At 49.4% G+C, this 27,040-nt stretch overlaps 2 protein-coding genes across 5 annotated transcripts in view; both read left to right on the forward strand.

Moving 5' to 3' along the window:
* MSI1 (musashi RNA binding protein 1) overlaps positions 1-7,008 on the forward strand; it is a 59,801-nt gene extending 52,793 nt beyond the window's left edge. Inside the window, exons 12-15 of one of the 4 annotated variants that reach the window (XM_026689358.2) lie at positions 3,652-3,717; positions 3,841-3,995; positions 5,038-5,103; positions 6,546-7,008. In XM_026689358.2, the coding sequence (XP_026545143.1) occupies positions 3,652-3,717; positions 3,841-3,995; positions 5,038-5,079 (263 nt within the window). In that variant the 3' untranslated portion in view covers positions 5,080-5,103; positions 6,546-7,008. Of the gene's footprint in view, positions 1-3,651; positions 3,718-3,822; positions 3,996-5,037; positions 5,104-6,545 lie in introns of all 4 variants that reach the window. The other 3 variants (XM_026689357.2, XM_087943086.1, XM_087943087.1) reach the window with 3 other exon arrangements.
* An 8,525-nt stretch (positions 7,009-15,533) lies between these two features.
* Positions 15,534-26,983, forward strand: LOC148129625 (uncharacterized). The gene is made up of 6 exons (XM_087943088.1): positions 15,534-16,078; positions 18,079-18,202; positions 20,946-21,088; positions 22,303-22,367; positions 25,622-25,720; positions 26,765-26,983. Exons 1-6 carry the CDS (start codon positions 15,857-15,859, stop codon positions 26,928-26,930), a joined length of 819 nt encoding a protein of 272 aa, XP_087799214.1. The 5' UTR covers positions 15,534-15,856; the 3' UTR covers positions 26,931-26,983.
* Positions 26,984-27,040: the final 57 nt, after the last annotated feature.

Raw genomic sequence — 27,040 nt, forward strand, 5'->3', positions numbered from 1 at the left:
TAAAAGACCTCCACGGTCCCTTCCTGCCCTAATATTCTAGGACTCTCTTGCACCCCGAGGTGGCAAACATATGATTTAAAAGAAGCATTGCACGTTAGAACAGAACATAAATACACGCTGGGTTTAGAACAGGAACATGAGGCACACACCTTACTTCTTTGAGGAAAATCAGAGGTTTTGAAAACAGTTCAGAGGCCAGATTTCAGAATCAGGGGCTATGCTCAGGTGGCTGGAGGTATTGTTGTTGTTAAATAAGAACCAAGAACTGGCTGCCCACCAATTTCTGAGTGAAGCAGAAGTCCGGGCTGGAGACCACCCCTTCTCATAACTTACCTCCAGGAGTTGTGAATGCTCCAACACTGGAAGTTTTAAAGAAAAGATTGGACAACCACTTGCCTGAAATGCCACTTGTCCAGCCTAAGCAGGGGGTTGGACTAGAAGATCTCCAGGGTCCCTTCCAACTCTGTTACTCTATATTCTAGTCTATTCTATCCTTTCCCCTTTCTGAGCCTCAAAGTTGTCTGGTCAACATCAGATCCTTGCTAACACATTTCGCCAGGCTGATTTACAAAAAAACAACCCGTCTCCCACCCGATTTGCCAGCTAGGACCCACAGGTGAAATGGGTTGGGCTGAAACTTGGATGCCTGTCACCAGCTGCTCCAAGCTCCAAGCTCTGGTTATGCAAAAGAATTGTTATCAAAATAGTTTTTGGAGATTGGCAGGAAGATGGGCCACCTGGTCCATAAGTGAGACCATCCTCCCACTGACGGAGTGCAGCTGTTGTGTAGATTTGTCTTCTCTGCAGCCGCAAAAAAATGGATCGAAGGAGAGCAGGAGGAATATGGCGCTCTCCGGTTTTCTTGGAGTCAGCATGAAAGAACTTTACTGCTTCCTGTGGAAGCCAGCATTGTTCGATAAGGTCACGGGACTAATCAATGAACAAACTAGTACAGGCCAACAAGGAGCTGAGCCCAGTCACTGAGATCCAGGACCACTTAGGGCTTAAATTCCTTCCTTCCTTCCTTCCCCCTTTCCTCTGTCTGTCCTCCCTCCCTTTCTTTTTCTTTCCTTCTTTCATGCCACTTTTCCACTGTCCTTCCTTCCTTCCTTCCTTCCTTCCTTCCTTCCTTCCTTCCTTCCTTCCTTCCTTCCTTCCTTCCTTCCTTCCTTCCGCCTTTCCTCTGTCTTTCCTTCTTTCATTTCACTTTTTCACTGTCTCTCCTTCCTTCCTTCTTCCTTTTCTCTTCTTTCATTCCACTTTTCCTCTCTCTCCTTCTTTCCTTCCCCTTTCGAGGTTCCTTCTTGCTGTTCCCATCCCTTCAAGGCTTCATAAAGGTGATTTTGCCCTGTGCTTCTGTTTCTAAGCCGATAGCCCAACTGCTTCCATCTCATTGGCTGAGCTTCTCCTCACTCTTGAGGCCTCCTCTGAGCTTTGGACTGCAAGGAAAAGTGGGCTGGGGGACGAGGACTCCCTTTCTTCTGCCGTCCTAAATTCATGCTCTGGTATAAATCTGTGGATGCCTTTAGTGGCTCCTCCCAGAGAGAGGGGTTAAAACCTGGTTCCCTGGCTCCTCGCCCACCTCCATCTTTCTCAGAAGATGGGGGCATACTTCAGAGCAGGATGGGGACAGGGGTGGGATTCTACCGGTTCAAACCGGTTCTATAGAACTAGTTGTTATGATTCTGCGCAGTTCAGGTAACTGGGAAATCAGGCCCCTGGCTGGCCCTGCCCCTCTCCGCCCTCCCCTCCCCACCCAGTCGGTCCTTATCACTCATGCACAATATTGCACGCATGCCTGACCTTGCTGACTGCATTCTCCCCCACCCAGTCGCTCCTTACGGTATTTTTCCCCCGACGATCAGCTGTTCTGACGATCAGCTGTGCCGGGATCCTGCTTGCTGTCTTACTGCTTCACCCAGGAGGCTTCCCCAAGGCCCAGGAGGCCCAAAGGGGGGCACGGGGGGTTGCTGCCAAAAAAGAGGAAGAAGCCACGTCCACCTAGCCACGCCCACAGAACCAGTTATTAAAAAATGTGAATCCCACCCCTGGTTGGGGCTGCATTGGTCCCCCAGACACCCACCTCAAAAACCTGTATCAGATCATGGCTCCCCTCTCCATTCGCGTAACAGACTGTTCGTGTGAATGCTGCAAACCAGAAAGGGTTGGGCAGAAGAAGCTCAGCGGAGCCTCTTGGCTGGTTGAGAATTCCTTCGGGAAAATGCTAACATTCGTTTCAGAGATTCGCTGAGACTTTGCAGCCCCTCGTGAAGCCGGAAGCTCTGAGCCGCTCCTGGTTTCAGGGGGCCAAAGATCTCCTTCCGTTCTTCGCATGCGTAATATATGTTTATGTTCTGTTGTCAAAGAGGGTTGGGTGCTTCAGGTGAGCCAGGATTTAGCCACAACGTGTGTGTGCCAACTTGACAGGATGAATATGAACATGTACACACACACACACCGCATCTTGCTTTGATTTCCACTTCAAGAAGGAAAGGCACAAAGGGGAAAAGAAAAGGGAAACATGCCCAGGTTTGTTATGACAGGGGTGTGGAGAGGGCAGGAACTCTGTGGATTGTTTGGGGCCTGAGGTTCTGCTAGAGCTGATTTTAGGGCCGGTGCCGGAGGTTCAAGAATGGCAAGTAAATCATCTTAGCCGCCATTAGCAGAGCATCCTATTAATGCAGACCTTCAGAATTTACCCAGAAGGCCCCAGAGCAGCTGGCTGGGCCCTGGGACGTGCATGTCTCCTTCCTCTTTTGTCACGTCATGATCCCCTCCTTCTCTCTCTCTCTCACACGCATGCTTCCAAGCGATGGCTTCATGGAACACCAGACAGGGGGTCTGCCTTGGCCCTTGGGAAATGGGCAGGTGGGGGTTGGGGGTCAAAGAGCCACGGTGGCGCAGTGGTTAGAGTGCAGGACTGCAGGCTCCTTCTGCTGCCTGCTGGCTGCCTACAATTTGGCAGCTCAGATCTCACCAGGCTCAAGGTTGACTCAGCCTTCCGTCCTTCCGAGCGGGGTAAAATGAGGACTCAGCACTATTGCTATCACCCTACCCTGAGGCCTGGGAGAGCAGCCTGGTCTCCAGTAGCCTCCTAAGTATCATTTGAGGGGGAGCCCCCTGGATCAGGCAGGACCATCTCCCAAGTAGAGTGCCAAAAAGAGATGCCCTGTGTGTCCCATGGTTTAGTTTCTGGAAAGGAATCAAGATGATGTCCTGCTGAGCTCACAGGCATTGTCATTTTCAGGCTGGTTTTATATTGGGGGAAACCTTAATTAGATGGATTGGAGTTTGACTGAATGAGCCTTGGTAACGCAGCGGTTGGGGTGCAGGACTGCAGGGCTGCTGGCTGCCTGCAGGCTCAAGGTTGACCCAACCTTCTGACTGTTGGGAGGCAAGAGGCTGACTCTGTAAACCGCTTAGAGAGGGTGGTAAAAGCACTGAGAAGCGGTATATAAGTCTAAAGGCTAATGCTATTTCTCATGCTAGTCAGCTGGTTTTGCAGGACATCCTTGGCCTGGTGGCCACCCACAAACGCAATGGCATGCCATAACTGCCCCATGCAGACGCGCTATCTGTAGTGGGCACTGGCTGGGCATTGCTGGATTTCCCTGCCCGGCCAATCCCTGACTCTGCCTCTTTCTCCCGCAGCCATCCCCCTCACTGCTTATGGACCAATGGCGGCGGCGGCGGCTGCAGCTGTGGTGCGAGGGACAGGTAACTGCCACATCTCTTCCCAGAGGTCTCCAGGGACCTTTTCTGAAGGGCTGGGAGGTGGGGGTGGGGGGGCCAGGGTGCCATTGTAGCATCTCGACTGGCTAGTGTTGCTTCCTCCGGTAGGTTCCACCCCCAGCCGCACTGGCGGCTTCCTGGGCACCACCAGCCCTGGGCCCATGGCTGAGCTTTATGGAGCAGCCAATCAGGATTCAGGAGTCAGCAGTTACATCAGTGCGGCAAGTCCCGCCCCCAGCACCGGCTTTGGCCACAGCCTAGGGGTGAGTGCTCTGGGGGGGCGTCCATGGGCAGGGCACAGGGAAAGGGGCCGGGGGGGGGGGTCCCGGCCAGCTCCTGGTCTTGGGAGAGAGGAGTTTTCTTGGGTCAGGGCAGGGGATGACAAGCAAAGATTCCTGGGCTGAGGGCTTATGGAGACCCGCTCAATCCTCGTGAGCCGAAGGAGGCCGGGCTTCTTCTGAGCCCTTAAAGTTGTGTTGGTTGAGTCGCAACTCCAGCTCTTCTGTGCACAAGGGGTCCCCCTCATAGGAGTCTCCCGGCTTCAGTTGCAAGATACCGCTGAGCCTCACCTGGCCACCCCTGCGTGGCCCCAGCCAAGTGTCCACAGAAGAGACTCTCAGAGGGGGAACCAAACCAGCCAGAGAGGGGTGTGGTGGCCTGTCGGCTGCTGGTCCCTGCACCAGCCAGATCAGAGGAGGAGGAGGAGGCGTGGGAGTCAGGGTCACCATCAAGGCTACCTGAGAGCTCTGAGGAGGAAGAGGGAGGAGGAACTGGCAGAGAGAGAGACCGAGACCGAGAAACAGAGTGGGCGCCTGTACCACCCGTCAGCCCTCAGGTGGAGAGTCAACAGCCCCCAGGTCTGGAGGTGGCTGATGAGGAAGAGGAGGAACAGCCGGGTCCAGTGCCTGAGGCGTGGATGCGCAGAAGGCAGAGGAGAGGAGAGCAGTGGAAATCTATGGGCTGGTCCTTGGGATAGAAGAGCCACCGCTGCTAGCAAAGCCCCGCCCTAGCTCTGGGGATAAAAGGCAGGGGGCGGAGATGAATAGGGGGGGCAGACAACTATTCCTCCTCTGGCCAAACGGACTCGTTAGCCTGCGGTGAGAGAGAAACTTTTTGCCAGAATCTTTGAGTTAACTTCAGACGGTTTGTCCTGTTTGGGGAGCTGGGTCAGAACAGGTGGGCTAATATGAGCATCTTTTCTCCCCTCACAAAATTCTGACGGCTGAAGCTTAACTTTACCTAATGCTGCAAGTCCTTTGGGAATCGCTGTGGGTTCCGTTGAATAGCATGGGCCATCTTTTGCAGGGGCCTTTGATTGCAACGGCATTTACTAACGGTTATCATTGAAGCTGAGGACCAAGAAAACAGATGGTAAGTGGGCTCTAGAGGGCAGGAGGAGGAGGAGGAGGAGAAAAACCTCCGTTTGACTTCGGCTGGGGAAAAACTCCTGGGCCTGCCCTGGAACACCTTGTCTCTCCATCGGGAGGTTTCATCTGCTGCTGCCCCCTGGATGGTGTGAGGAGGGGGCCCGTTTCATACAGAAGGAAGCCCTCCAGGGCACCATCTCTTGGACTATTTACATGGCCGTCTTCCTTTAACCGCTCAGTGACTATTAAAACTTGCAATAGAGCCGAGTGAGTAGACTTGCAGTGCTTTGGGGTGGACTCTGGGCAGCTGACTGGAGCGGAGGGTTTACTGGCCAGATGCAGCAGCAGATACTGTATATTCTCAGGGTGCCCAGAGAGAGAAATATCTGCCTCTACCTAAGGATCAAACTCACAGCCTCCTGATTGTGGCGCAGAAGTTCCACCTCTAGGCCACCACACCACCCACCGTTAAGTGAGGACTTCCTGTCGTCTAATTCAGGGGTCTGAGACATGGCCAACTACCCAGCCTCTGAGCTGTTCGGAACCAGGCCCTGGGAGTAGCAGGCCCGTGTGTGGTTGCTTGCCCCCCAGGAACCATCCCTTCTCCTCTCCCCCTCCGCACCAGTCCGCAAAGCCAGAAAGTTTGGGGAACTCTGGTCTTCTTTGCATGCTGGCAAAGAGACCCCGTGTACTTGAGCCGCAGTGGCACAGTAGTTAGAGTGCAGTACTTCAGGCTCCTTCTGCTGACTGCCGGCTGCCTGCAATTTAGCAGTTCGAATCTCACCAGGCTCAAGGTGGACTCAGCCTTCCGTCCTTCCAAGGTCCGTAAAATGAGGACCCAGATTGTTGAGGGCAAGAAGCGGACTCTGAAAAGCGCTTAGAGAGGGCAGTAAAGCAGGATATAAATTTAAGTGCGACTGCTATTGTTGGGGGAGGCCGTTCAGGGGCACAGCACGTCAGTAGTTTGGATGGGGCCTCCAAACCTGTCAAGTCAGGGCTGGCAGGGGGTTCTAGGATAGTCAGTCCAACCCCTGCTTCCCCCAGGGCCACCAGACTGGAGAAGTCCTTACAAGTGGGGGGTGCCAAGCCTTAAATCAGAAGTCTTCAAACTTGGCAACTAAGACTTGTGGACTTATGCTGGCTGGAGAATTCTGGGAGTTGAAGTCCACAAGTTGCCAAGTTTGGAGGCTCTGACCTAACTGGTCCACCTTGCACATTTGATGGGGAATTTGGCCCATCCCAGTTGGTGTATTATTAACCCTGGTAGGTGGGAGTTCTGGGAGTTGAAGTCCAGAAGTCTTAAAAGTTGCCAAGTTTGGGGGCCCTGCCTTAGATGGACAGCACATCAGTGGGATAGACAGGCGTGGTGTCGTGCGCCCCTCGGGCTGCAGGCTGGGAGAATGGCAATTGGGACGACGGTTCACGTTGGCTCTGATTTCCCTGCAGATCCCCCAGTGAGCAACCCCAGGAGAGCGAGCTGGAGGACTCCGCAGACCCGGAGGGATGAGCCAAGATTTCATTTTCGTTCAAAAACTGCACACTTGTGGCTGTTAGCTGGGCTCCGGCCGGCCCCCCCTCCCGCTGGCCAGAAAGCACTGTATTGGGAGGGCAGGAGGAGAAATCCTCCAACGCCTCCTCTGCTACTAACCACAGACCGTTTACACTTCTCCTCCCAAGCCTCTGACCCACTGCTTCTACTTGTATTTATTTTCTTAGCCTGTTAGTTCTTGTTTTTTTTGTTGTTTTTTTTGGGGGAGGGGTCGGGGGACCGAGATCAGCACTCTCATTTTCACGGTGGTTCTTTCGCTCTTTTTCGGAGCCACTGAAGAGCCGTTTTATTTTATTTCTATTTTTATTTTGGTGACTGTGCGTAGGTAGTTTTTATCCAGGAATATTTTTATTTGGCTTTGAAATCTTTTGTTTGTTTGTTTGTTTTAGATATATATATATAAATATATATGTATATATATATATATATATTGAAATGGGGAAAAGTATGGACTCGGTCACAAAAGTCTTTTTAAAGGACCAGTTGATGTACAACTAAAGCAATTTCCGAAGGGGGGAAAGAGAGAGAGAGAGAGAGAGAGAGAGAGAACGGAGAGGCTGATGCATTTAAATAGTTTTTATCTGTCTCTCTTTTTAAAAACAAGGAATGTTTTTTTTCCATCAATGTGAGGCTTTTGAGACATACAGAATTAACAGGATATAAACACTCGGGGCGTTGCTGTGGAACAAATACAAACTGTATATTTTGCTAAGTGAGGAAAAAACACTATTCCTTATTTCTGATTTTTTTTTCTCCCTGGTTTTTAGAGTTTAGGCTACTATGAGTTTGTTATTCTTGTATTTTTCCCTTGCTGCTTCTGTATCATATGTAAATTGTGGCAAGGCGTTTTGGCCTTGTCTTCACAACAGAGGAACCTTGGATCTTTTCTTTCTTTCTTTCTTTCTTTCTTTCTTTCTTTCTTTCTTTCTTTCTTTCTTTCTTTCTTTCTTTCTTTCTTTCTTTCTTTCTTTCCTTCCTTTCCTTCCTTCCTTCCTTCCTTCCTTCCTTCCTTCTTCCTTCTTTCCTTCCTTCTTTCCTTCTTTCCTTCTTTCCTCTCTCTTTCGGGCTTTGAAGCCACCAATGTGAGCAATATTCTCTGTTTGGACCACGACAAACCTCCTTTCTTTTTTATACCTTTTGCTGTAAGCTTTTATGACTTCTGATGAGATGGAAGGGGAGGGGGTGGGGTGGGCAGGGGGAGGGACGGGGAGGAAGCCAAGGTGGGTGAGAGACAGGGTGGGGAGGGCTGGGTGGGTGGGAGCCATGTAACCAGCAGGGCCTGTTTGGCTGAGCAAGGGGAACAGGCCACGTCGCCGCTCGCTCATGTGGCCTGAGCCCACAGGGTACTTTGGCCCGGTGGCTGGCCCCCATTGATGCTTGGGACCAGGGACAACTCTCTCAATATTTGCCACTTTCTGCCAAGGGGGTCATGGGCTGCAAGGGTGGTCTGGGGGTGTCTTTGGGGACAGGCATCTGTCCACCTCTGGCAACGGAGCCAAGGGGTCTGGGAAGGAGAGGCAAGACCCCCGCCTGTCCCAAAGGCACATTTTGTCCTCCCTTTTTGCAGCCATGTGCGGCTGAGGGTACAGCAGCAATAACAATACCCATTTGAGCTTGGCCATATCTCAGAAGATCCAAGTTTCCAGCGGCTGGGGAGGGGTCCCTAACCAGTGGTGGGATTCAAAAAGTTTTACCAGTTCGGTGGGCATGCTTTGGGTGCATGCACACACTTTGTGTGCGCACGTGTGCCAAACATGTACTTTGCACAGGTGCAGAGGCTTTCTGACTCACCTCCTGCAAGCCTGCACGATCCCGGTCGCCCTCAGCAGCTGCCACGCAGCGCTATTCTGTGCCACGCAAAGCAGCTGCGCTTCAAATTCAGCGGATAAAGGGGAGTCTGGGAGCCAGCCAGGCGGGCGGGTGGGCCCAACAGCGGAGCAGTGGAGAGAACCGGTTCGGTCTCTGCTGCTCATTGGCACTACTGGCTCGGCCGAACCGGGCGCAACCAGTAGAATACCACCACCACTGTCCCTAATCCATCCTCTATCTTTCCCACTCCAGGCCTTGCTTCCTCCCTCCCCACCAGCCCCCCCCATTTGAGGCAGAGAAGCTGGGGGAGGAGAGGGCCTGCACTTCCTTTGCATGGCATTCACATTGCATCCTTTGCCAGTGGGTGGGTAGGTGGGCTGTCCTCTGTCTTGGGGGAGGGTCTTTTGCCACAGTCTCAGAGTCCACTTAGAACCCAAAGGAGTCAGTTTTGTGTTCACCAAGAGTCTCAAGAATTGCGCGGATACAAAAATTAAATAGACAAACAGGTTTTACCCCAAGAGGATTCAGCTATCCCACTTCTGTCTCTTGGCTTTGTCCAGCTCTGGTTACTGCATTAGGGAGGCCCCTCCTTCCTCCCTGAGGCTTTCTGGGTGCCAGGGTCATGCGAGCGAGGAATTCGGCACGTGGCAAACCAAACAAGGGTGTCACCAGCCCTGCCTGAGTAAACCAGACAGGAAACGCAACCAGGTGAAATTGACTTCAGAGAAATCATGCCCGCCTGAAGGCACAAACTTCCTATCGCCACGTTTAAGTCCTTGACCAATTTAGGTGGGTCTCCCTCTGATCCTTAAGCGTCTCTTCTCCAGCTGCTGCCTAGGTAGTGTCTCTCTCTGGCCAAGGTCATTCCCCACTGGGCTGGGGAAGGCAGCTGGGGTTACGGCCTTCACCCAGGGTGGGGAGGGCAAAAGGTGGATGCAGCAAACATCCCGCCTGCCTCGCTTTCAGTTGACGGTAACAGTGAAACTTGTCCAGAACAAGATTTTCCTTCACCAACTGCTGGTGATGCCATGGCCACAGCCAAAGAGAGCTTCCACTAGCAGAATGGAGGGTCTTGGCAAGAGGGATTTGGGGTCAAACTTTTTGAGGGTCTCCCCAGTGTCAGATTGAGGGAGGAGGGGAGGAGAAAGACCCTGCATGGAGAAAACGACATCAGGAATCTGGCCTTTATAAATCTTATTCCCGGCATGCGAGTTTCCGGTCTGCTAACTAGTTGGAAGTTAGTTTTAATTCAAGTTTTTAGCCTGTTGGGTTTTGCCTCTGACCTGAATCCTAGGAAAAACTTTTGGGATTAGCTTTCCTCTGCAGATCCTTTGCCTCTTTCCTTCCTCCTTTCCTGTGGGCCCCTAACCCTCACTGGCAGAATCCCCACCCCTTAAGCAACAGAAAAAATATTGGGAGAGTTTCCTTGGTGGCAGAAGAAGAAGAAGAGGAAAACTCAGCTAATTAATACTGGAAACACAAAGCAATAATTTTTGTTACTCAGATGAGTGTGTTTGTCTGGTTTTTTTTTCTAAAGGAGAAATAATAAAGCAGCCACAATCTATCACAGCCCCCCAAAACTCTCCCTGGCGAGAGGACAGGTGCATCCCTGCCAGCAGGGTGGGGTGGGGGCTCCAGGTTGGGAGGGGTGTCTGATGGAAGGGGTTTATTTTTATTCTAGTCTTCGGCTGGGGGGGGGGGCGTCAGGGGACGTGACTATCGAGCGGCCCTCCTGTACCTCCCCCTTGGCACACATGCTGGGCTACTTCTATGCCAACCTTCTTTTATAAATGAAAATAAAGCTGTGTTTTTTATTAAGCCGGTTTTATTGTATGTCAATGTTTGTTCTCGCCATTCCTGTAAACCCGCCCCCACTTTTTTCCCCTCCAGATTTTCTGTTTTAAATTCCTAATAAATTATTTGAAAACCGCTCTGGCTCTGTGATCTGCAAAAGGTGAGGATTTCCAAGATGGTTGTAAGGTGGGTGGGGGGCTCTTCCAAGATGGGTGGGGGCTCTTCCAGGGTTGGTGGGGGGCAAGGATGGGGGTGCAGGCCTGTGGCTTTGATTGCAAAGGTTCGATCCGCTGCAGGTTCATCAGGAGAGCTAAAAGTCAAAATATGGGCACCTCTGAAGAGGGCTGCATGCCCTACGTGGATCTCCCAAGCAAAAAGCAAGCAGAGGAATCACATTTAAAAAATAAATTTTAAAAAACTTTGAATGTGGTGGACTTCCTTAACATACATTTTTGTCATTACATATTATGTTAAGTGCTCCAGACCAGGGGTTGCCAACCTTTTGGACCTTGGACCACCATAATTTTGTGGACCACTCATATGAATTTTGGTTTGCTGATGTTTTCCCAGGGTCTCTGCAGAAAACAGAAACCCTGGGAAAATCCCCAAAAAAGCCTACAGGAAAATTCCCCACCCCATTTTCTACCGATGGATCACCCTGTGGCATTCACTCTGCTAAAAAGATCTCCGGGTTTCAGATGAGAAAAGGCTTTTCATGCTGAAGATCCTGGGAAGCCACAAGGAGGCAGTTGATCAAAACTCTAAGAAGTGCCGGCTGGAAAACTCTGGGAGTTGAAGTCCACCCGTCTTGAAAGTGGCCAAGATTGAGAAATGCTCTCTTAACGCTGGATTATGGGAGTTGCAGTTCAAAAAAATAATAATAAACTACCCCGTAATGCCCTTTAATAAAATCTGTTAGAAAAGATGCTTCGAGACTCCCACCTCTGGATGGAGCAATACTGCCCTGGTGAGACACACTTGGAATACAGGTAGCCCTCAACTTAGAACAGTTCATTCAGTGACCATTCAAAGTGAGTTATGACCCCTTTTCACACTTAAAAACTGTTGCAACATCCCCCATGGTCACACGATCACAATGCAAATGCTTGGAAACTGACCCATATTTATGACAATCACAATGTGCCGAGGTCATCTATCACCTATTGTGAACTTCTGATAAGCAGAGTCAAGTGGGGAAGCCAGATTGACTTAACTGTGTTACTAGCTTAACAATTGCAGTGATTCACTTAGCTATGGCAAGACAAGTCATAAAATGGAGCAAAATTCACTTAGCAAATGTCTCACAATGGAAATTTTGGGCTCAATTGTGGTCGTAACCCAACAGATCGCAGCATGTCAGGCCCACTGCCCTTTCCACTGTCTCCCGGAGTCTGTCCAATAGCCCTTAGACTTATATACCGCTTCAGGGTGCATCACAGCCTCTCTAAGCGGTTTACAGAGTCAGTATATTGCCTCCAACAATTCCTGTTTCACCGACCTCGGAAGGAAGGATGGAAGGCTGAGTCAACCTTGAGAATCAAACTGCTGGCAGTCAGCAGAGTTAGCCTGCAATACTCCATTCTAACCACTGGGAGGGAGGGAGGAAGGAAAGTCAGCAATCGCTTCACAGCCCTCTTTAAGCAGTTTACAGAGTCAGCCTCTTGCCCCCAACAATCTGGGTCCTCATTTTACCGACCTTGGAAGGATGCAAGGCTGAGTCAACCTTGAACCTGGTGAGAATCAAATTCCTGGCAGTGGGCAGAATTAGTCTGCAATATTGCCTTCTAATCACTGCGCAACAAGGAAGGAAGGAAGGAAGGAAGGAAGGAAGGAAGGAAGGAAGGAAGGAAGGAAGGAAGGAACTGGGAAGTGGTATATAGACTATATACCACTTCCCAGTGCTTTCCAGCCCTCTCTAAGCAGTTCTCAGAGTCAGTCTCTTGCCCCCAACAATCTGGGTCCTCATTTTACCGACCTTGGAAGGATGGAAGGCTGAGTCAACCTTGAACCTGGTGAGAATCAAATTCCTGGCAGTGGGCAGAATTAGTCTGCAATATTGCCTTCTAACCACTGTGCAACAAGGAAGGAAGGAAGGAAGGAAGGAAGGAAGGAAGGAAGGAAGGAAGGAAGGAAGGAAGGAAGGAAGGAAGGAAGGAAGGAAGGAAGGAAGGAAGGAAGGGCTATTGCTATATACTATATTCCACTGGGAAGTGGTATATAGACTTATATACCACTTCCCAGTGCTTTCCAGCCCCCTCTAAGCAGTTCTCAGAGTCAGTCTCTTGCCCCCAACAATCTGGGTCCTTATTTTACCCACCTGGGAAGGAGAGAAGACTGAATCAAACTGCTGGCAGTCAGCAGAGTTACCCTGCAATACTCCACATTCTAATCACTCCACATGAAGGGAGGGGGAAGGAAGGAAGGAAAGACAGCAATCGCTTCATAGTGCTTTACAACCCTCTCTAGGCAGTTTGCAGAGTTGGCTTATTGCCCCCAACCATCTGGGTCCTCATTTTACCCACCTGGGAAGGATGGAATTCTGAGTCAACCTTGAGCCTGGTGAGATTTGAACTGCCACACTGCAGTCAGCAGAAGTAGCCTGCACTTCTGCATTCTAACCACTGCACCACCGTGGCTCAAACTCACAGCCCCATTGTGTCCATGACACTATCTAATCGTCTCCCCGTCCTTTGGCCTTCCATCTTTCCCAAAATCAGGGTCTTCTCCGAGGAGTCCCCTCTTGTCTTTAGGTGGCCAAAGTGTTTGAGCTTCAGCTTCAGGATCTGTCCGTCCAAAGGACAGTCAGGCTTGATTTCCTTTCAAAAACGGACTGGATCTCACTGCCGCCCAAGGGAGGCTGGTCCAGAGTCTTCTGCAACCCCCGCAATTTGAAAGCATCCAGTGTTGATCACCACAATAAAGAAAAGACGTTGAGACTCTGGAAAGAGGGCAGAGAAGAGCAACAAAGATGTTTAGTTTAGTTTACCTTATTGACATTGCACCTTGTAGAATGAAATAAGTGCCATCATCAGTGTACATTATAACTATAAAAATAAAACACAAACACGCCTCCTTCACATTCTATACAACTGAATGGAAACCCCATTAATATTGCACTCTACAGTAGAATACAATAGAGTTACTGCCCTGGGATAGAAGATGTTTTCCAGCCTGTTTGTCCTTGTTTTTATTATTCTGTACAGTCAGCCTGATGGTAATGGTGCAAAAAAAGGGAGTCCAGGATGAGATATGGATCTTTGAGAATGTTTTGAACTTTCTTAAGGCAGCGGGAGCTATAAAGCTCTTCCAAAGAGGGGAGAGGGCAACCCAGGATCCTCTGGGCAATGAGGTTCACCCTCTGGAGTGCTGTCCTATCTGCCCCGGTGCAATTGACAAATCATACAGAGATGTGCAGTGTTAAAATACTCTCGATAACCATCAGATGAATTAATTATTCAAAAAATAATGGCGTGTGCTGAGATGGATAAATTAACCCTGATGTTACGAGAGAAAGAGGAATCTGAATATTATAGAATTTGGGGAAAATGGTATGATTGGATTGAATTAAGACAAATGGATGATGAAAGAATTAATGATAAGCAATTTATAGATTAAAGGTTTACATTCGCATAGATTGTATATATTTGTAACTAAGCACAAAATAGAAGTATATGAGATAGATGTCACACACTGTGAATGTCATGATATGTATATTTCTGGTTCGGTTTTTAAAGATATAAAAGACTAATGAAGTTTATTAAAATAAAATACTCTCTATAGCAGGGGTCTTCAACCTTTAAGACCTGTGGACTTCAACTCCCAGAATTCCCCAGCCAGACTTTGCTTAAAGTTCCCATGGTTGGAGACCCCTGCTCTCTAGGACTAAAACAGATGAAGAACAATTGCAGGAACCGGGTACGTTAGGAAGAGAAGGCCTAGAGCTGGCATGGAGGAATAGAATATAGAATAGGATATAGAATAAAAGAGTCGGAAGGGAACCTAGAGATCTTCTAGTCCAACCTCTTGCTTAGGCAGGAATCCCTATACCATTTCAGACAAGGGGTGACTGTTCAATCTCTCGTTAAGCTGATATGACAGTCAATAGGGGAAGCCGGATTCGCTTAACAACTGACTCACTTACTGTCCAGACGCTAGCCGGTCTTCTGATGCGAGCCTCGCCAGCCTCAAGCAAGGAAACCGGCTTGGCGCGCCTTCCCGCCCGGGCTGCCAACGGCGCGGAGGGGGATGCCCGCTGCCAGCCTGCGCCGGGAGAGGGGATGCGGACCGCAGGGAGAGCAGAGCAACACCCTCCCCCCCATCTCCCGCCGCGGCGTGTCACAATGTAGCCCCACCCCGACGGGACGGGACGGCTGGGCGGCGGCAACGCAACCCGGAGCCCAGCAGCGCCGCGAACCCGCCGGGCACCAGCTGTGCCAGCTGCTCTCGGGGACAGGCAAGCCACGCCCCTCGGCGCGGAAACGCCCCCGCCGGCGCCGCCTTGGAGCACCTGCGGAGGGGTCCTTGGAGCGCCGGGCGGGGGTGGGAGAGTTCGCCCCCCGGCCGGAGGGGCTCCGGGGAGGAGGGTCGGTCCGGAACCCGGGGCAGGGAGGCGTTTAGGGCAGGGGTCTCCAACCATGGCGACTTGAAGCCTGGCGGACTTCAACTCCCAGAATTCCCCAGCCAGCTTTGCTGGGGAATGCCGGAGATTTGCTGGCTGGGGAATTCTGGGAGTTGAAGTCCGCCAGGCTTAAAGTCGCCATGATTGGAGACTCTTTGATCTACTAGGGCAGGGGGACTTCAAACTTGACAGCTTTAAGACTTGTGGACTTCAACTCCCAGAATTCCTCCTCCAGTCATGTTAGCTCAGGAATTCTGGGAGTTGGAAGTCCACAAGTCTTAACCCCTGGTCGTGGGCATCCCGGGAGCCAGCTGCAAAACTTTTTTTTTTTTTGGGGGCAGGGCAGGACTCAACTATCACTTCCAACATCTCTTTGGGAGCAGGAGTCGTGACAAAGGGTGCTGGGAGTTGTAGTCTCACCATCTGTAGCTGCCACAAAGAAAGAGGGGGTCAATTTATTCTCCAAAGCACTGGAGGGCCGAACAAGAAACAATGGAAACTAAACGAAGAGAGAAGCAACCTGGCATTAAGGAGAAACTTCCTAGCAGGGAGGACAATTAACCAGGGGAACAGAAGTGGCCTCCAGACGTGGTAAATGTTCCACCTCTGGAGGTTTCTCGGAAGAGACTGGACAGCCACTTGTCTGAGATGGTACAGAATCTCCTGCTTGGGCAAGGGGTTGGACTAGAAGACCTCCAAGGTCCCTTCCAGCTCTATTCTATTCTATCTGGAGAGGCAGAAGTTGTGCCTCTGCCTGTAGGATCTGTGCCCCTTCCGGGGTCTGAAAACCCCAGCAGAGGCAATCTTCTCATGCTCTTCTGCCCCCCACCGCGCTATTTGTTTGCCTTTTGAGAGCACTGCTCTCTAAACATGCTCAGAGGTAACCTTCCCTGCCTTGCCCCAGTGGATGGGGGAGGGTTTGGGGGTGGGCAGGCTGAATTCCCCTGTGCCTGACTCTTCCCCTCCCTTCTGGCCGAGGCGTGCAGGATGGAGACCCTGGAGGAATTTGACAGCGAGTACCCGCTCGCCCTGTCCTTCTGCGAGCGCATCTCCCCCCAGGATTATGAGGCCCAAGGCCTGAGCTACACCCAGAAGTCCCTGCAGGAGCTCTTCACCCAGATGGAGCGGAAGCCCAGCATCTGCGAGCGGGTGGTGCGGAAGCGGAAACAGGCCGAGAACGAGAGGGGCAGCCTGGGGCAGTATCTCAAGGTGAGGGGACCGGTTGCCAGAAGGGACCCCCGGATGGGCAGAAGGGGTGGCATCCCCACTCGGTTGGGGTGCAGCAGAGGCTTCTTCGGTCCGGGGCAGTCTGCAGGGCAAGGTCACCAAGTCAGTGCAGTGGTCTCAAAGTTACCTTCAAAACAGAGAGAGTGGTTACCATACGTCCTGGCTGCCATCTTGACTTTTTTGACACGACTCCACCATTCCCTGGCTTTTATCGCTCCTATTCTGACCAAGGCTTCCCGAGACCATAATTAAGCAGATGCTCAGTTAAAACAATTCCTGTTTTATTTCAACGCTGGGAGTTATTTTCATTCCCAGCTGGTAATGAGTCCCAAACAGTCCCTCAAGATAAGCACCCACCTTTCTCTCCTTTGAATTGCTGCCAACAACTAGAATGCCAAATGAATTATAAAAAACCAACCGAAGTACAAAGTCCACACAGAGCTTCAAGGGTTAATCCGAACAGAATGAACGACTTTGCTTCCTGCAAAGTTTTCTCTACCTTTGCCTGTCCTTTATACCTTATGGGTGGGGCCAATCACCTCCCAGCCTTACTCCCGAGTTGCCCCTTTTGTCTAAGCTGCTCTTGCCTTCTAGCAGCTGTGCACACATGCGCACTAGGAACAGGCTCCCCTGGGTCCTCTGCCTTGCTGCTGCCAGACTCTGGAGGCTCCAGAGTCAGCACCCCACTCCCTGGCCCCATCCCTGTATCGGATGCAGGACCCTCATCTGAGTCCTCTCCAGACTCCCAGACTGGTCCTTGTTCTTCCCCACTGTCTGATTCCGCTGCCGTCTGCACAGGCTGCCGGCGAACGACAACAGGTAGATATTTCTCTGTCTGGGCACAGTGAGAATATATCTGCTGAAGAAAGCTCTGCATTGGCGACAGGAAGGGCATCTGGCCAGGACCCTTGTCTGAGTCCTCCCCAGACTCCCGGACTGGTCCTCGTTCTTCCCCACTGTCCGATTCTGCTGCCGTCTGCACAGGCTGCTGGCAAACCACAACAGCTCCCGAGGAGCTGTTTGTGGCTCAGGCATCCTCCCAGAGCGGAAAGGTTTGGCTCTGCCTACAGGAGAGCCTGATGCTTCGCTCTGCCCAGCTGGAGCAACTGCCCGACCCAAAGGCACTGACCATCGCTCGGCCTCGGCTCTTTTCCGAGAGAGAAAGAGAGAGAGAGAAAGAGAGAGAGAGAGAGAGAGGGAGAGAGGTTTCTGGGCTGAAACACTGATCTGGGTCCCAGGTGTTCTGGATGAAGGACAGCCATCTGGAGACCCTGGACGTCCCCAGATCTCAGGCTGTGTCCAATAAGGTGGTCTGTGCTGGATAATCACTCCCATGTTCCCCAGCCAGCATGATGGGAGATATGGTCCAAGCAGCCCCAGGCTGTGCCTTTGACTGCTCTTGTCCTGAAAGCAGGACAGGAATTGTCTCCTGCAAGGAGGAAGTCAACGGCCTTGGGTCCTGCAACGTCCTTTCAGCTCAGTTTGATTGATTGTTCCTCAGAAATTCAGATCCAATAACTGACCCATCAGCTGTTGAGAGAGGAGGGGCCCTGCAGCCCCCTGCCGTAAAGCGCCTGTTCCCTTCGGGTGAAAATCTAGCCCAGCAGGGAGGAGACGTGTAGAACTGCCTTGGAATCCCCTCTTCCACTTTCCTCCTTCTGGACATTTTGTATTTTGAGCAACTCCGCTAGGCTGCCTGTTCCCAGCTCTCCCTCGCCCCCTTTGGCCCAAGAGTCGTGGTGGCAAAGTGGTTAGAGTGCAGCATTGCAGGCTAATTCTGCAGACTGCTGACTGCCAGCCGTTTGGCAGTTCAATTCTCACCGGCTCAAAGTTGACTCAGCCTTCCTTCCCTCCGAGCTGAGTAAAATGAGGGCCCGGATTGTTGGGGGCAAGAGGCTGACTCTGTAAACCACTTGGAGAGGGCTGTAAAGCACTGTGAAGCGGTATATAAGTATAAATGCTGTTGTTCTGCTCTTTTCCAGGCCAAGTTCTTTGCCCTGCTGCAGGGCAGTGTAAATTACGACAACTCCCTGGGGGAAATGGAGATGGAGGAAAAAGTCGAGCAACTCAAACGGGAGATGGAGAAGGCCAATGATTATGCCCGTGGTAACTCTCCCTTTCCTTTCCTCTCATTTGTGGTACCTGCGTTCGGTGTTCAGGTGTTTTCCTGCTCCCTCCTACCCTCCCCTGGACACTTGGAATAGGTGTAAGGCTGGAGGGAGCCAAACTGCTGACTGGAGGGGCCACCTTCCAGAAAAACTCCTGAGACCCTCCCCACAACATCACTGGCTGCATTCACACACGACGAGAGGGGATTTCGGACTTTCTCAGGCTGCAGAACTTGATAATTTAAAAAAACCCTGTATTGTTAAGCAAATTAAATACCCAGACAACATGATGTTTATCAAGCACTAAGAAATGTAATTAATTGAACATTAATAAAATTTATTTAAAACAAAAACTTAAAGTTCAAGGAACCCTGAGCAAGCTCTCCAGGGTTAGAAAATTGGCTTTGAGCGAAATTATTTTTTCTTAGTCTCTCCTGGAACCCTTAAAAAAGCAAGTTTGAAGCTCACCCCCCCCCCAAATCCCCTGCACTGCCAGGCCTCTTGATCAGGGCTACTACAATCCAGTGACCGGCAGAAGGTAGCAAAGCGATACGAACAAAGCCATACACTTTGGGGCTCTTCTCCAGGGACAGCATGTGGCAGCCCAGAGCTGGTAGCAGCCCAAAGTGAGAAGCCCCTTGTTGTCTTAGCACAGGGGTCCCCAAACCTGGCAACTTTAAGACTTGTGGACTTCAACTCCCAGAATTCTCCAGCCAGCATAGCTGGCAGGAGAATTCTGGGAGTTGAAGTCCACAAGTCTTAAAGTTGCCAGGTTTGGGGACCCCTGTCTTAGCATTTGGTATAAATTAATCTGGCACTAAGGAGAGCCTGAGTTTTTGCGAATGTAGCAATGGTGTTAATAGAATAGAATAGAAATAATAGAATCACCATAGAATTTAGAATAGAATAGAATAGAATAGAATAGAATAGAATAGAATAGAATAGAATAGAATAGAATAGAATAGAATATGGAATTGATAGGATAGGATAGGATAGGATAGGATAGGATAGGATAGCAGCTGGAAGGGACCTGAGAGGTCTTCTAGTCCAACCGCCCTGCTTAGGCAGGAAACCTTACACCACTTCAGACAAACTGGTTATCCAACCTCTTCTTTCAAACTTCCAGTGTTGGAGCATTCATAACTTCTTGTGGCAAGCTGTTCCACTGATTAATTGTCCTCACTGTCAGGAAATTCCTCCTTAGTTCCAGGTTGCTTCTCTCCTTGATTGGTTTCCACCCATTGCTCCTTGTCCTGCCTTCTGGTGCCTTGGAGAATAGCTTGACTCCCTCTTTCTTGTGGCAGCCCCTCAAATATTGGAGCACTGCTATCCTGAAGTGATACTCATGAGGAGAAAGCCGCAATGCTGGCACCCAGCTGGTTATTAAGCTTCAGGTTGAAAGTTTCAGGAGCCTCTTTTGAATCCCGAAGTCATCACATGTTTTTTGCAGGAAACTTCCATTGTCATTCTGCAACTGTGCCAGGCCGCCCAGTTGCCCTGGTCAAGTCAGACTCCCTGAGCATCCTTCCACGGCCCCCAGCTCCACCAGTGGAAATCTGGAGCAGCCCAAACCAGAACTGCATCCAAAGAGGCAACTGGACTTCCTGGGTTTTCCTTGGAGACGTTTCACTTCTCACCAGAGAAGCTTCTTCGGCTCTGACTGGATGGTGGGGAATGGAAGGGTTTAGACTCCTTGCAGGCAGCTGGTCATTTGCATCCTTTTAGAGCAGGGGTGTCCAACCTTGGCCACTTTAAGACTTGTGGACTTCAACTCCCAGAATTCCTCAGCCAGCAAAGCTGGGAGTTGAAGTCCACAAGCAAAGCTGGCTGAGGGATTCTGGGAGTTGAAGTCCACAAGTGTTAAAGTTGCCAGGTTTGGAGACCTCTGGCCTGAAGGATAAAATGAAGGGTAGTCTGGGATAGGGATTTAAGAAAGTCAAGATGGAAAAATATAACAAAAGAAATACATGTTTAATTTTACCTGTGGTAACTGTAGCAAGAATTGTGTATGCACAAATTTGGAAAATTATATAGAAGAAAATATAATACAGAAAATATTAGAATGTGCTGAAATGGGTAGATTAATCTTGTAAATTAAGGATAAGGAGGAAACAGAATACTTTTTAAAGTGGGAATTATTCTATTAATGGTTAGAAAATAGAAACAGAAGTTAGAAATTTAAAACTAAGGAGGATATGTAAACAAAAATGAAGTAAGTGTGTAATTAAATAATGAACGTTGAATAAGTAAATATTTTGAGTTATAGACTTGGAGGATAATGGTTACAAATGTGATGTTTATAATGTTTGATACTGTTAACTATAGACTGCTTAATTAAATACACTGCTTAATTAAATAATGGAAAACATTTAATAAAGGATAAATGAAGATCATGGACTTTGAGAATAATGGTTACAACTATTGTGTGCATAAGGTTTCCTATTTGTATTTAAAAGAGATTGTATACTGCCATTGTGGATATGGAAATTGTATATATAACAAAAGAAATTGCACAATATAAAATAATTTTAAAAAGAAAAGTAAGTCAAGAGGGTGATCAAACCATGCAAAGAAATTCCTGCCCCTTTTTTGTGCACTAGAAGAATCACATTCACATGGTTGGTGGTTGCCATTTTGACTTTCTTGACCTCCTTGCAGCCTGGCGGGAGCCACTGGCTTAGCCCCCCAAACCCTAATTCTTCCAAACGTGGATGGGAGGGTGAAACTTTGCTCCTTTTCAGCTGCCAAGACCTCATCCTGGAGGCCGGCCGAGAGGAGGCTCCGGAGGACTATCCTGACGGGAGGGTTCAGCCCGACAGAAGCCAAGCTCTGGGACTCAGGCCTTCCAGCCATGCCCAAAATCTTCGGTTCCTTCCCAAAGCAGGTGTGTGCTTTTGCCCGTCTCATCTCGGCAACCTCTTCCCTTTCCAGAGGTTGCCCCTCTGTACTGGGGTGGGGTGGGGAGCATTAGTTACAGCAGAGGTCTCCAAACTTGGCCACTTTAAGACTTGTAGACTTCAACTCCCAGAATTCTCTGTAGTTGAAGTCCACAAGTCTTAAAAGTGGCCAAGTTTGGAGACCTCTGAGTTACAGCAAAGGGACTTTCTTGGTGGTGGCCCCTATAAAGTGGGCTGGACCCAGAGGCTCCACTGGCCTCTATTATGGCTTTTTTGAGTCAGGGAAGAGTTTAGACTTATCTTAAATATTCGGTGGCTTTTTTTTTTATTACTGGGATTTTATGCTGGGTTTATTGCTTCTAATTTTTAACTGGTCATCTTCCTCCATTTACTTCTTAAAAGCCTCCAGTGCTGGGACACCCACAATTTCTGAAGACAAGCCACTCTACTGATTAATTGACCTCACTGTTAGGAAGTTTCTCCTTAGTTCCAGGTTGCTCCTCTCCTTGATCAGTTTCCATCCATTGTTTCTTGTCCTGCCCTTCAGGTGCTTTGGAGAATAGCTTGACTCCCTCTTCTTTGGGGCAGCTCCTCAAATACAGGAATACTGCTATCATGTCGCCCCCAGTCCTTCTTGTCCTTAGACAAGCCATGTCCAGTTCCTGCAATCGTTCTTCATATGTTTTAGCCTCCAGTCCCCTAATCATCCTGGTTGCTCTTCTCTGCACCTTTTCTAGAGTCTCAACTTTTTGTATAGTGTGGTGACCAAAACTGGATGCAGTACTCTAGGTGTGGCCTTACTAAGGCTTTATAGAGTGGTATTAGTACCTCCCTTGATCTTGATTGTATCCCTCTGTTAATGCAATTTAGGATTGCATTAGCTTTTTTGGCTGCTGCCACACACTGCTGGCTCCTATTTAGCTGGTTGTCCACTAAGACTCCAAGATCCCTCTCACAGTTGCTGCTATTGAGCCTGGTTTCACCCACTCTGGATGTGTCCTTTTGGTTTTTCTTGCCTAAGTGTACGACTTTACTTTACATTGAATTTCATTTTGTTAGATGTGTTAATATCTTTTGCTTTTCATTTACCTGGACTTGTTAAAGAAAGAGGATTTCCTCCAGGCTTAGCATCTTCTTCAAAATTCCCCAGGAAAGATAATTGCTTGTATTGAATATAAACTGCTGCTCTCTACCCTGACAGATGGAGAGAAACAATACAGACTTGAAGCAGCTTTGGGCCGGCATGTCACCTGTCAATCAAAAGAGGTCAGAAGCCAGACAGGGAGGAAGAAAACTGTATAGAAATGAGGTAGAATTGTTGCCTTCACAGAACTCCCTGAGCCACCCTTGGGCTTGAAGTGTTTCTCAACCTCAGCAAATTGTAAGATATTTGGATTTCAACACCAAAAGTCCCTAGAAAGCATTTTTAGTATTTTTATCTTCTGAGACATCCAAATTATTTTTAAAAATTGTTAATTCTTTTGAAACTAAAAATACCACTTTACATTTTATAGATACTTATTATCAATTAATCAGTTTTGTGTGCATATGCTAAGAAATAAGTGGAATAGAGTAGAGTAGAGTAGAGTAGAGTAGAGTAGAGTAGAGTAGAGTAGAATAGAATAGAATAGAATAGAATAGAATAGAATAAGAATAGAATAGAATAGAATAGAATAGAATAGAATAGAATAGAATAGAATAGAATAGAATAGAATAGAAAATTAAATGTAGAGAAAAGTAAAGTTCTACACTTAGACAAGAAAAACCAAAAGTACACATCCAGAGTGGGTGAAACCAGCCTTAATAGCAGGAACTGTGAGAGGGATCTTGGAGTCTTAGTGGGCAACCAGCTAAATAGGAGCCAGCAGTGGGCAGTGGCAGCCCAAAAAGCCAACACAATCCTAAGTTGCATTAACAGAGGGATACAATTGAGATCAAGAGAGGTACTAATACCACGCTATAAAGCCTTAGTAAGACCACACCAAGAGTACTGCATCCAGTTTTGGTCACCACATTATAAAAAAGATGTTGAGGCTCTAGAAAAAGTACAGAGAAGAGCAACCAAGAGGATTAGGGGACTGGAGGCTAAAACATACAACGAACGGTTGCAGGAACTGGGCTTGGCTAGTCTAGTAAAGAGAAGGACCAGGGGAGACAGGATAGCATCTTCCAGTATTTGAGGGGCTGCCCCAGAGAGGAGGAAGGGCTCAAGCTGTTCTACAAGGCACCTGAAGGCCAGACAAGGAATAATAATGGATGGAAACTGAACAAGGAGAGATTCAACCTGGAAATAAAGATAGATTTTTTGACAATGAGAATCATCAACCAATGGAATAGAAGATGCCTTCAGAAGTTGTGGGAGCTTCATCACTGGAGGCTTTCAAGAAAAGATTGGACTGCCATATGTCAGGGTTTCCTGCTTGGGCAGGGGGTTGGACTAGATGACCTAAAGGTCCCTTCCAACTCTGCTAATCTGTAAGAATAGAATTAGAATAGAATAGAGAATAGAATAGGATAGGATAGGATAGGATCGGATAGGATAGAATAATAAATATAAAAGATAGAAAAATAAAATAGAATAGACTTTATTTGGCCAAATGTGATTGGACACACAAAGAATTAGAAATTCCTATATTGCCTAGACAATGTGAGTTTGAGTGTCACTGGGCCTCAAATGAAGGTTTATGGAATAAGAATAATGCTTCTTTGAAACACATGTTTTTACAATGTAGAACATTTACTTAAGTTTTGGGAGAAAGGCATTGGAAAAAGTAATTGTATGGCCACTTTTAATCATTGGAGCTGACTCCACTTGCTACCTATGTGTGGATTGCCTACAAAAGTATGGACAAATATAATGAAATATGCAACTCAGTTTTACAAAGTAGTAGTAGGCTAAAAACGTGGAAATTATATAACTGTAAGAAATAAATTTGTACTCCATTAGATAACTATATATGGAATAATAACTATTTTACTGCTAAAATGATATGTCCTTTGTTGTATCTTTTTGCTTTTTAAAACAGTATTTTCTATGTGTTTTTATTTCCTTGATAAAGTCTTGAAGGTTGCTGAGGTTGAGAAATGCTGGAGTAGAGCTTTTCTCTGGAACAGAGGTCTCCAACAGTGGTGGGATTCAGACAATTTGCACCAGTTTGGGAGAACCGATTGTTAACTTTTTGAGCAGTTTGGTGCACTGGTTGTTGGAAGAAATCATTAGGGCAGAGAACCGGTTGTTAAATTATTTGAATCCCACCACTGGTCTTCAACCTTGGCAAGTTTAAGCCTGGAGCACTACAGCTCTCAGAATTCTGGGAGTTGAAGTCTGCCAGGTTTAAAGTTGCCAAGCTTGGAGACCCCTACTCTGGAAAACCAGCCCCACGGGGCCAGTTTATGGTTCAGGAGGTCATGTGAATCCGGGCAGTTGGGCAAATTAACCAAGTCCTGCCAGGGCAAAGAACCCAAAACTAAGAAAGAGTTTTTGCATACTGTGGTTCCTTACTGTGGCTGGTTTTCTGGTATCAATCGGCTACAAGAAAGGGGAAGGGGGGGAAGGAGGCTATTCAACCAGCATTGGGTTGGCCAGCGTGGAAAGCAAGATAATCCGTGTGGGAGGGACTGGGGCTAGGGGCCACTGGGAGGCCCCTGAAATGGAGGAACACCGGACTGATGGGGGGAAGTGTGAAGAGATGCAGGATGAGTCAAACTCCCTCTGAGCATCCCACGGAAGGGAGGAGGTGCAGAGCAGGTGCCAGGGTGGTCAGAGGGAACCTGGCATCCGCTGGGCCGCCATGGATCCTTGTGGTGATGGGGAGGGGGTGGGAAGGATGGGGTCTCCCTCAGGGGCGGGCTTCAAAAACTTTAGCAACGGGTTCTTTGCCCGGTTGCTGGGTGGGCGTGGCCTAGTCAGCCTCCTGCTCCATGGCAGGGGGGGCTCCTGAGGCTTTCCTTGAGCCTCCGGGAGGGCAAAAACAGCCTCCCCCGGGCTCCGAAGGCTCTGCGGAAGGCCCATTTCTGGCCTTCCCAAACTTCCGGGAGGCCCGTTTTTCATCGTCTATGAGCCTCCGCGCACCCCCTGCACTTACCTGCATCCAAACCGGCCTGGTGGGGACTCCTGGGAGAGGTGGGGTGGGTGGACAGAGCCAGCCAGAAGTGGGATTTGGGGGTTCTCTGAACTGCGCAGAATCTTAGCTAGGGGCTCTCCTGAACCCCCGGCAGCCCACTCCTGGCCTCCCTCAAAAGAGCAGCACCCAGGGGAGAGTAAGGGAAGGCCAGGTACAGCCGCAGGCTCTGGGGCATGTTCTCTATAGCAGGGGTCCCCAACCTTGGCCACTTTAAGACTTGTGGACTTCAACTCCCAGAATTCCTCAGCCAGCAAAGCTGGGAGTTGAAGTCCACAAGCAAAGTTGGCTGAAGGAATTCTGGGAGTTGAAGTCCACAAGTGGCCAAGGTTGGGGACCCCTGCTCTATAGGACCCCTGCTCTATAGGACTCCTGTTTCCTTTTTCCCACCTTCCACAGCATGGTTGACCTACGCCCGCTAATGCTGAATCCTGGTGGATTTCGTCCCTCGTTCCTCACAAACAACCCTGTCCACCGGCTGAAATATACTTTCCCAAGGTACGTGTCCCTGCATTCCTACCTTCCTTGATTTTCCTTGGACCATTTTTCTTTTCCTCTTGCAAGATTGGCAGGCCTGGCAAGGTGAGTTTGCCTTTTAGTGTCTAGGTCAGGATTCTCAACCTTGGTGCCAGCGCTGTTCCTGGTCAATGGGCCAGTTTGCCAGACGGCCTTTCTGCAGCTGCAGTGGGCTGACTGAGGAGCTCCCTCTTAGAGTAGGACACCTGCGGCTGGATTGACCTGGGCGCCAGGGGCACAGGAACCACCCACTGGGTGGGGAGGGAACCAGAGATGGGGGAAAGGAAAAAGTTCTGTTCTTTGTTTCTTACTTGGAGAACACTATCAATGCATATTGAGAGCCATGGTGGTGCAGTGGTTAGAGTGCAGCATCGCAGGCTAATATTCTGCCCACTGCCAGCAGTTCGATCCTGACGGGCTCAAGGACCAGTGGCCAAGTTTGGAGATCCCTCTGCTCTAAAGCAGGGGGTGGACCAGGAGAGAAGAGAGCTGGGGGAAGGGAGGTTGGGACCCTGAGGCTTCCCACTGTTTGCCTCACGGAGGTTGGCAGTCAGTGGTGGGATTCAGTTTTTTTTACTCCCGGTCCTGTGGGCTTGGTGGGCTTGGTGTGGCTTGGTGGGTGTGGCTTGGTGGGCGTGGCAGGAGAAAGTTACTGCAAAATCCCCTTCCCTCCCCACCCCACTAACCTGCTTTCCAGCTCCGTTCTCCTGTGCAGGGCAACCAAAGGAGACCCAGCCGATCAGATGGGACTCAATGGGAGGCGGAGAAGAGATGGGGTTGGCGGGGCCACTCAGAGGTGGGATTGGCCAGTTCTCCGAACTAGTCAAAATTTCCGCTACCGGGTCTCTAGAACCGGTCAGAACCAGCTGAATCCCACCTCTGTTGACAGTGTCTGCCAGGCACATCTGGGACCGTCCACTCTTCCTGAGAAGGAGGGCGGAGGGTCCCACCCAATGGCCTGATACCACAGCCCCCTTCCTTCTGGAGGAGCCAGTCTTGACTGCAGGCGTGGGTCTCTTCTTCCAGGGTTCCTGCCAGCAGCTCCCCCACCTCGTCTTCCCAAGGCTCTGGCCCTCCTTCCAGCCCCACTTCTGTTTTCAACACACCCGTGCTGGCCAGGTTCAGAGGCAACAAGGAGGACGAGACGGACAAGGGAAGCCCGGGCCCCGATACAAACTCTGCAGGGGCCTAAATGTCTTTTCGTTGTATGGGAAGATGCTACATGAATAAAAAGTTTGGTGCATGCTCCTCAGGGCAGGTGTGGCTGTGGGTCTGTCTCTGCATCTCTTTCTCTCTCTGTGT

Source organism: Notechis scutatus, chromosome 13 (assembly GCF_049901735.1).
Source record: "Notechis scutatus isolate UNSWTSFEM ecotype Mainland chromosome 13, rNotScu1.2, whole genome shotgun sequence".
NCBI lineage: Eukaryota > Metazoa > Chordata > Lepidosauria > Squamata > Elapidae > Notechis > Notechis scutatus.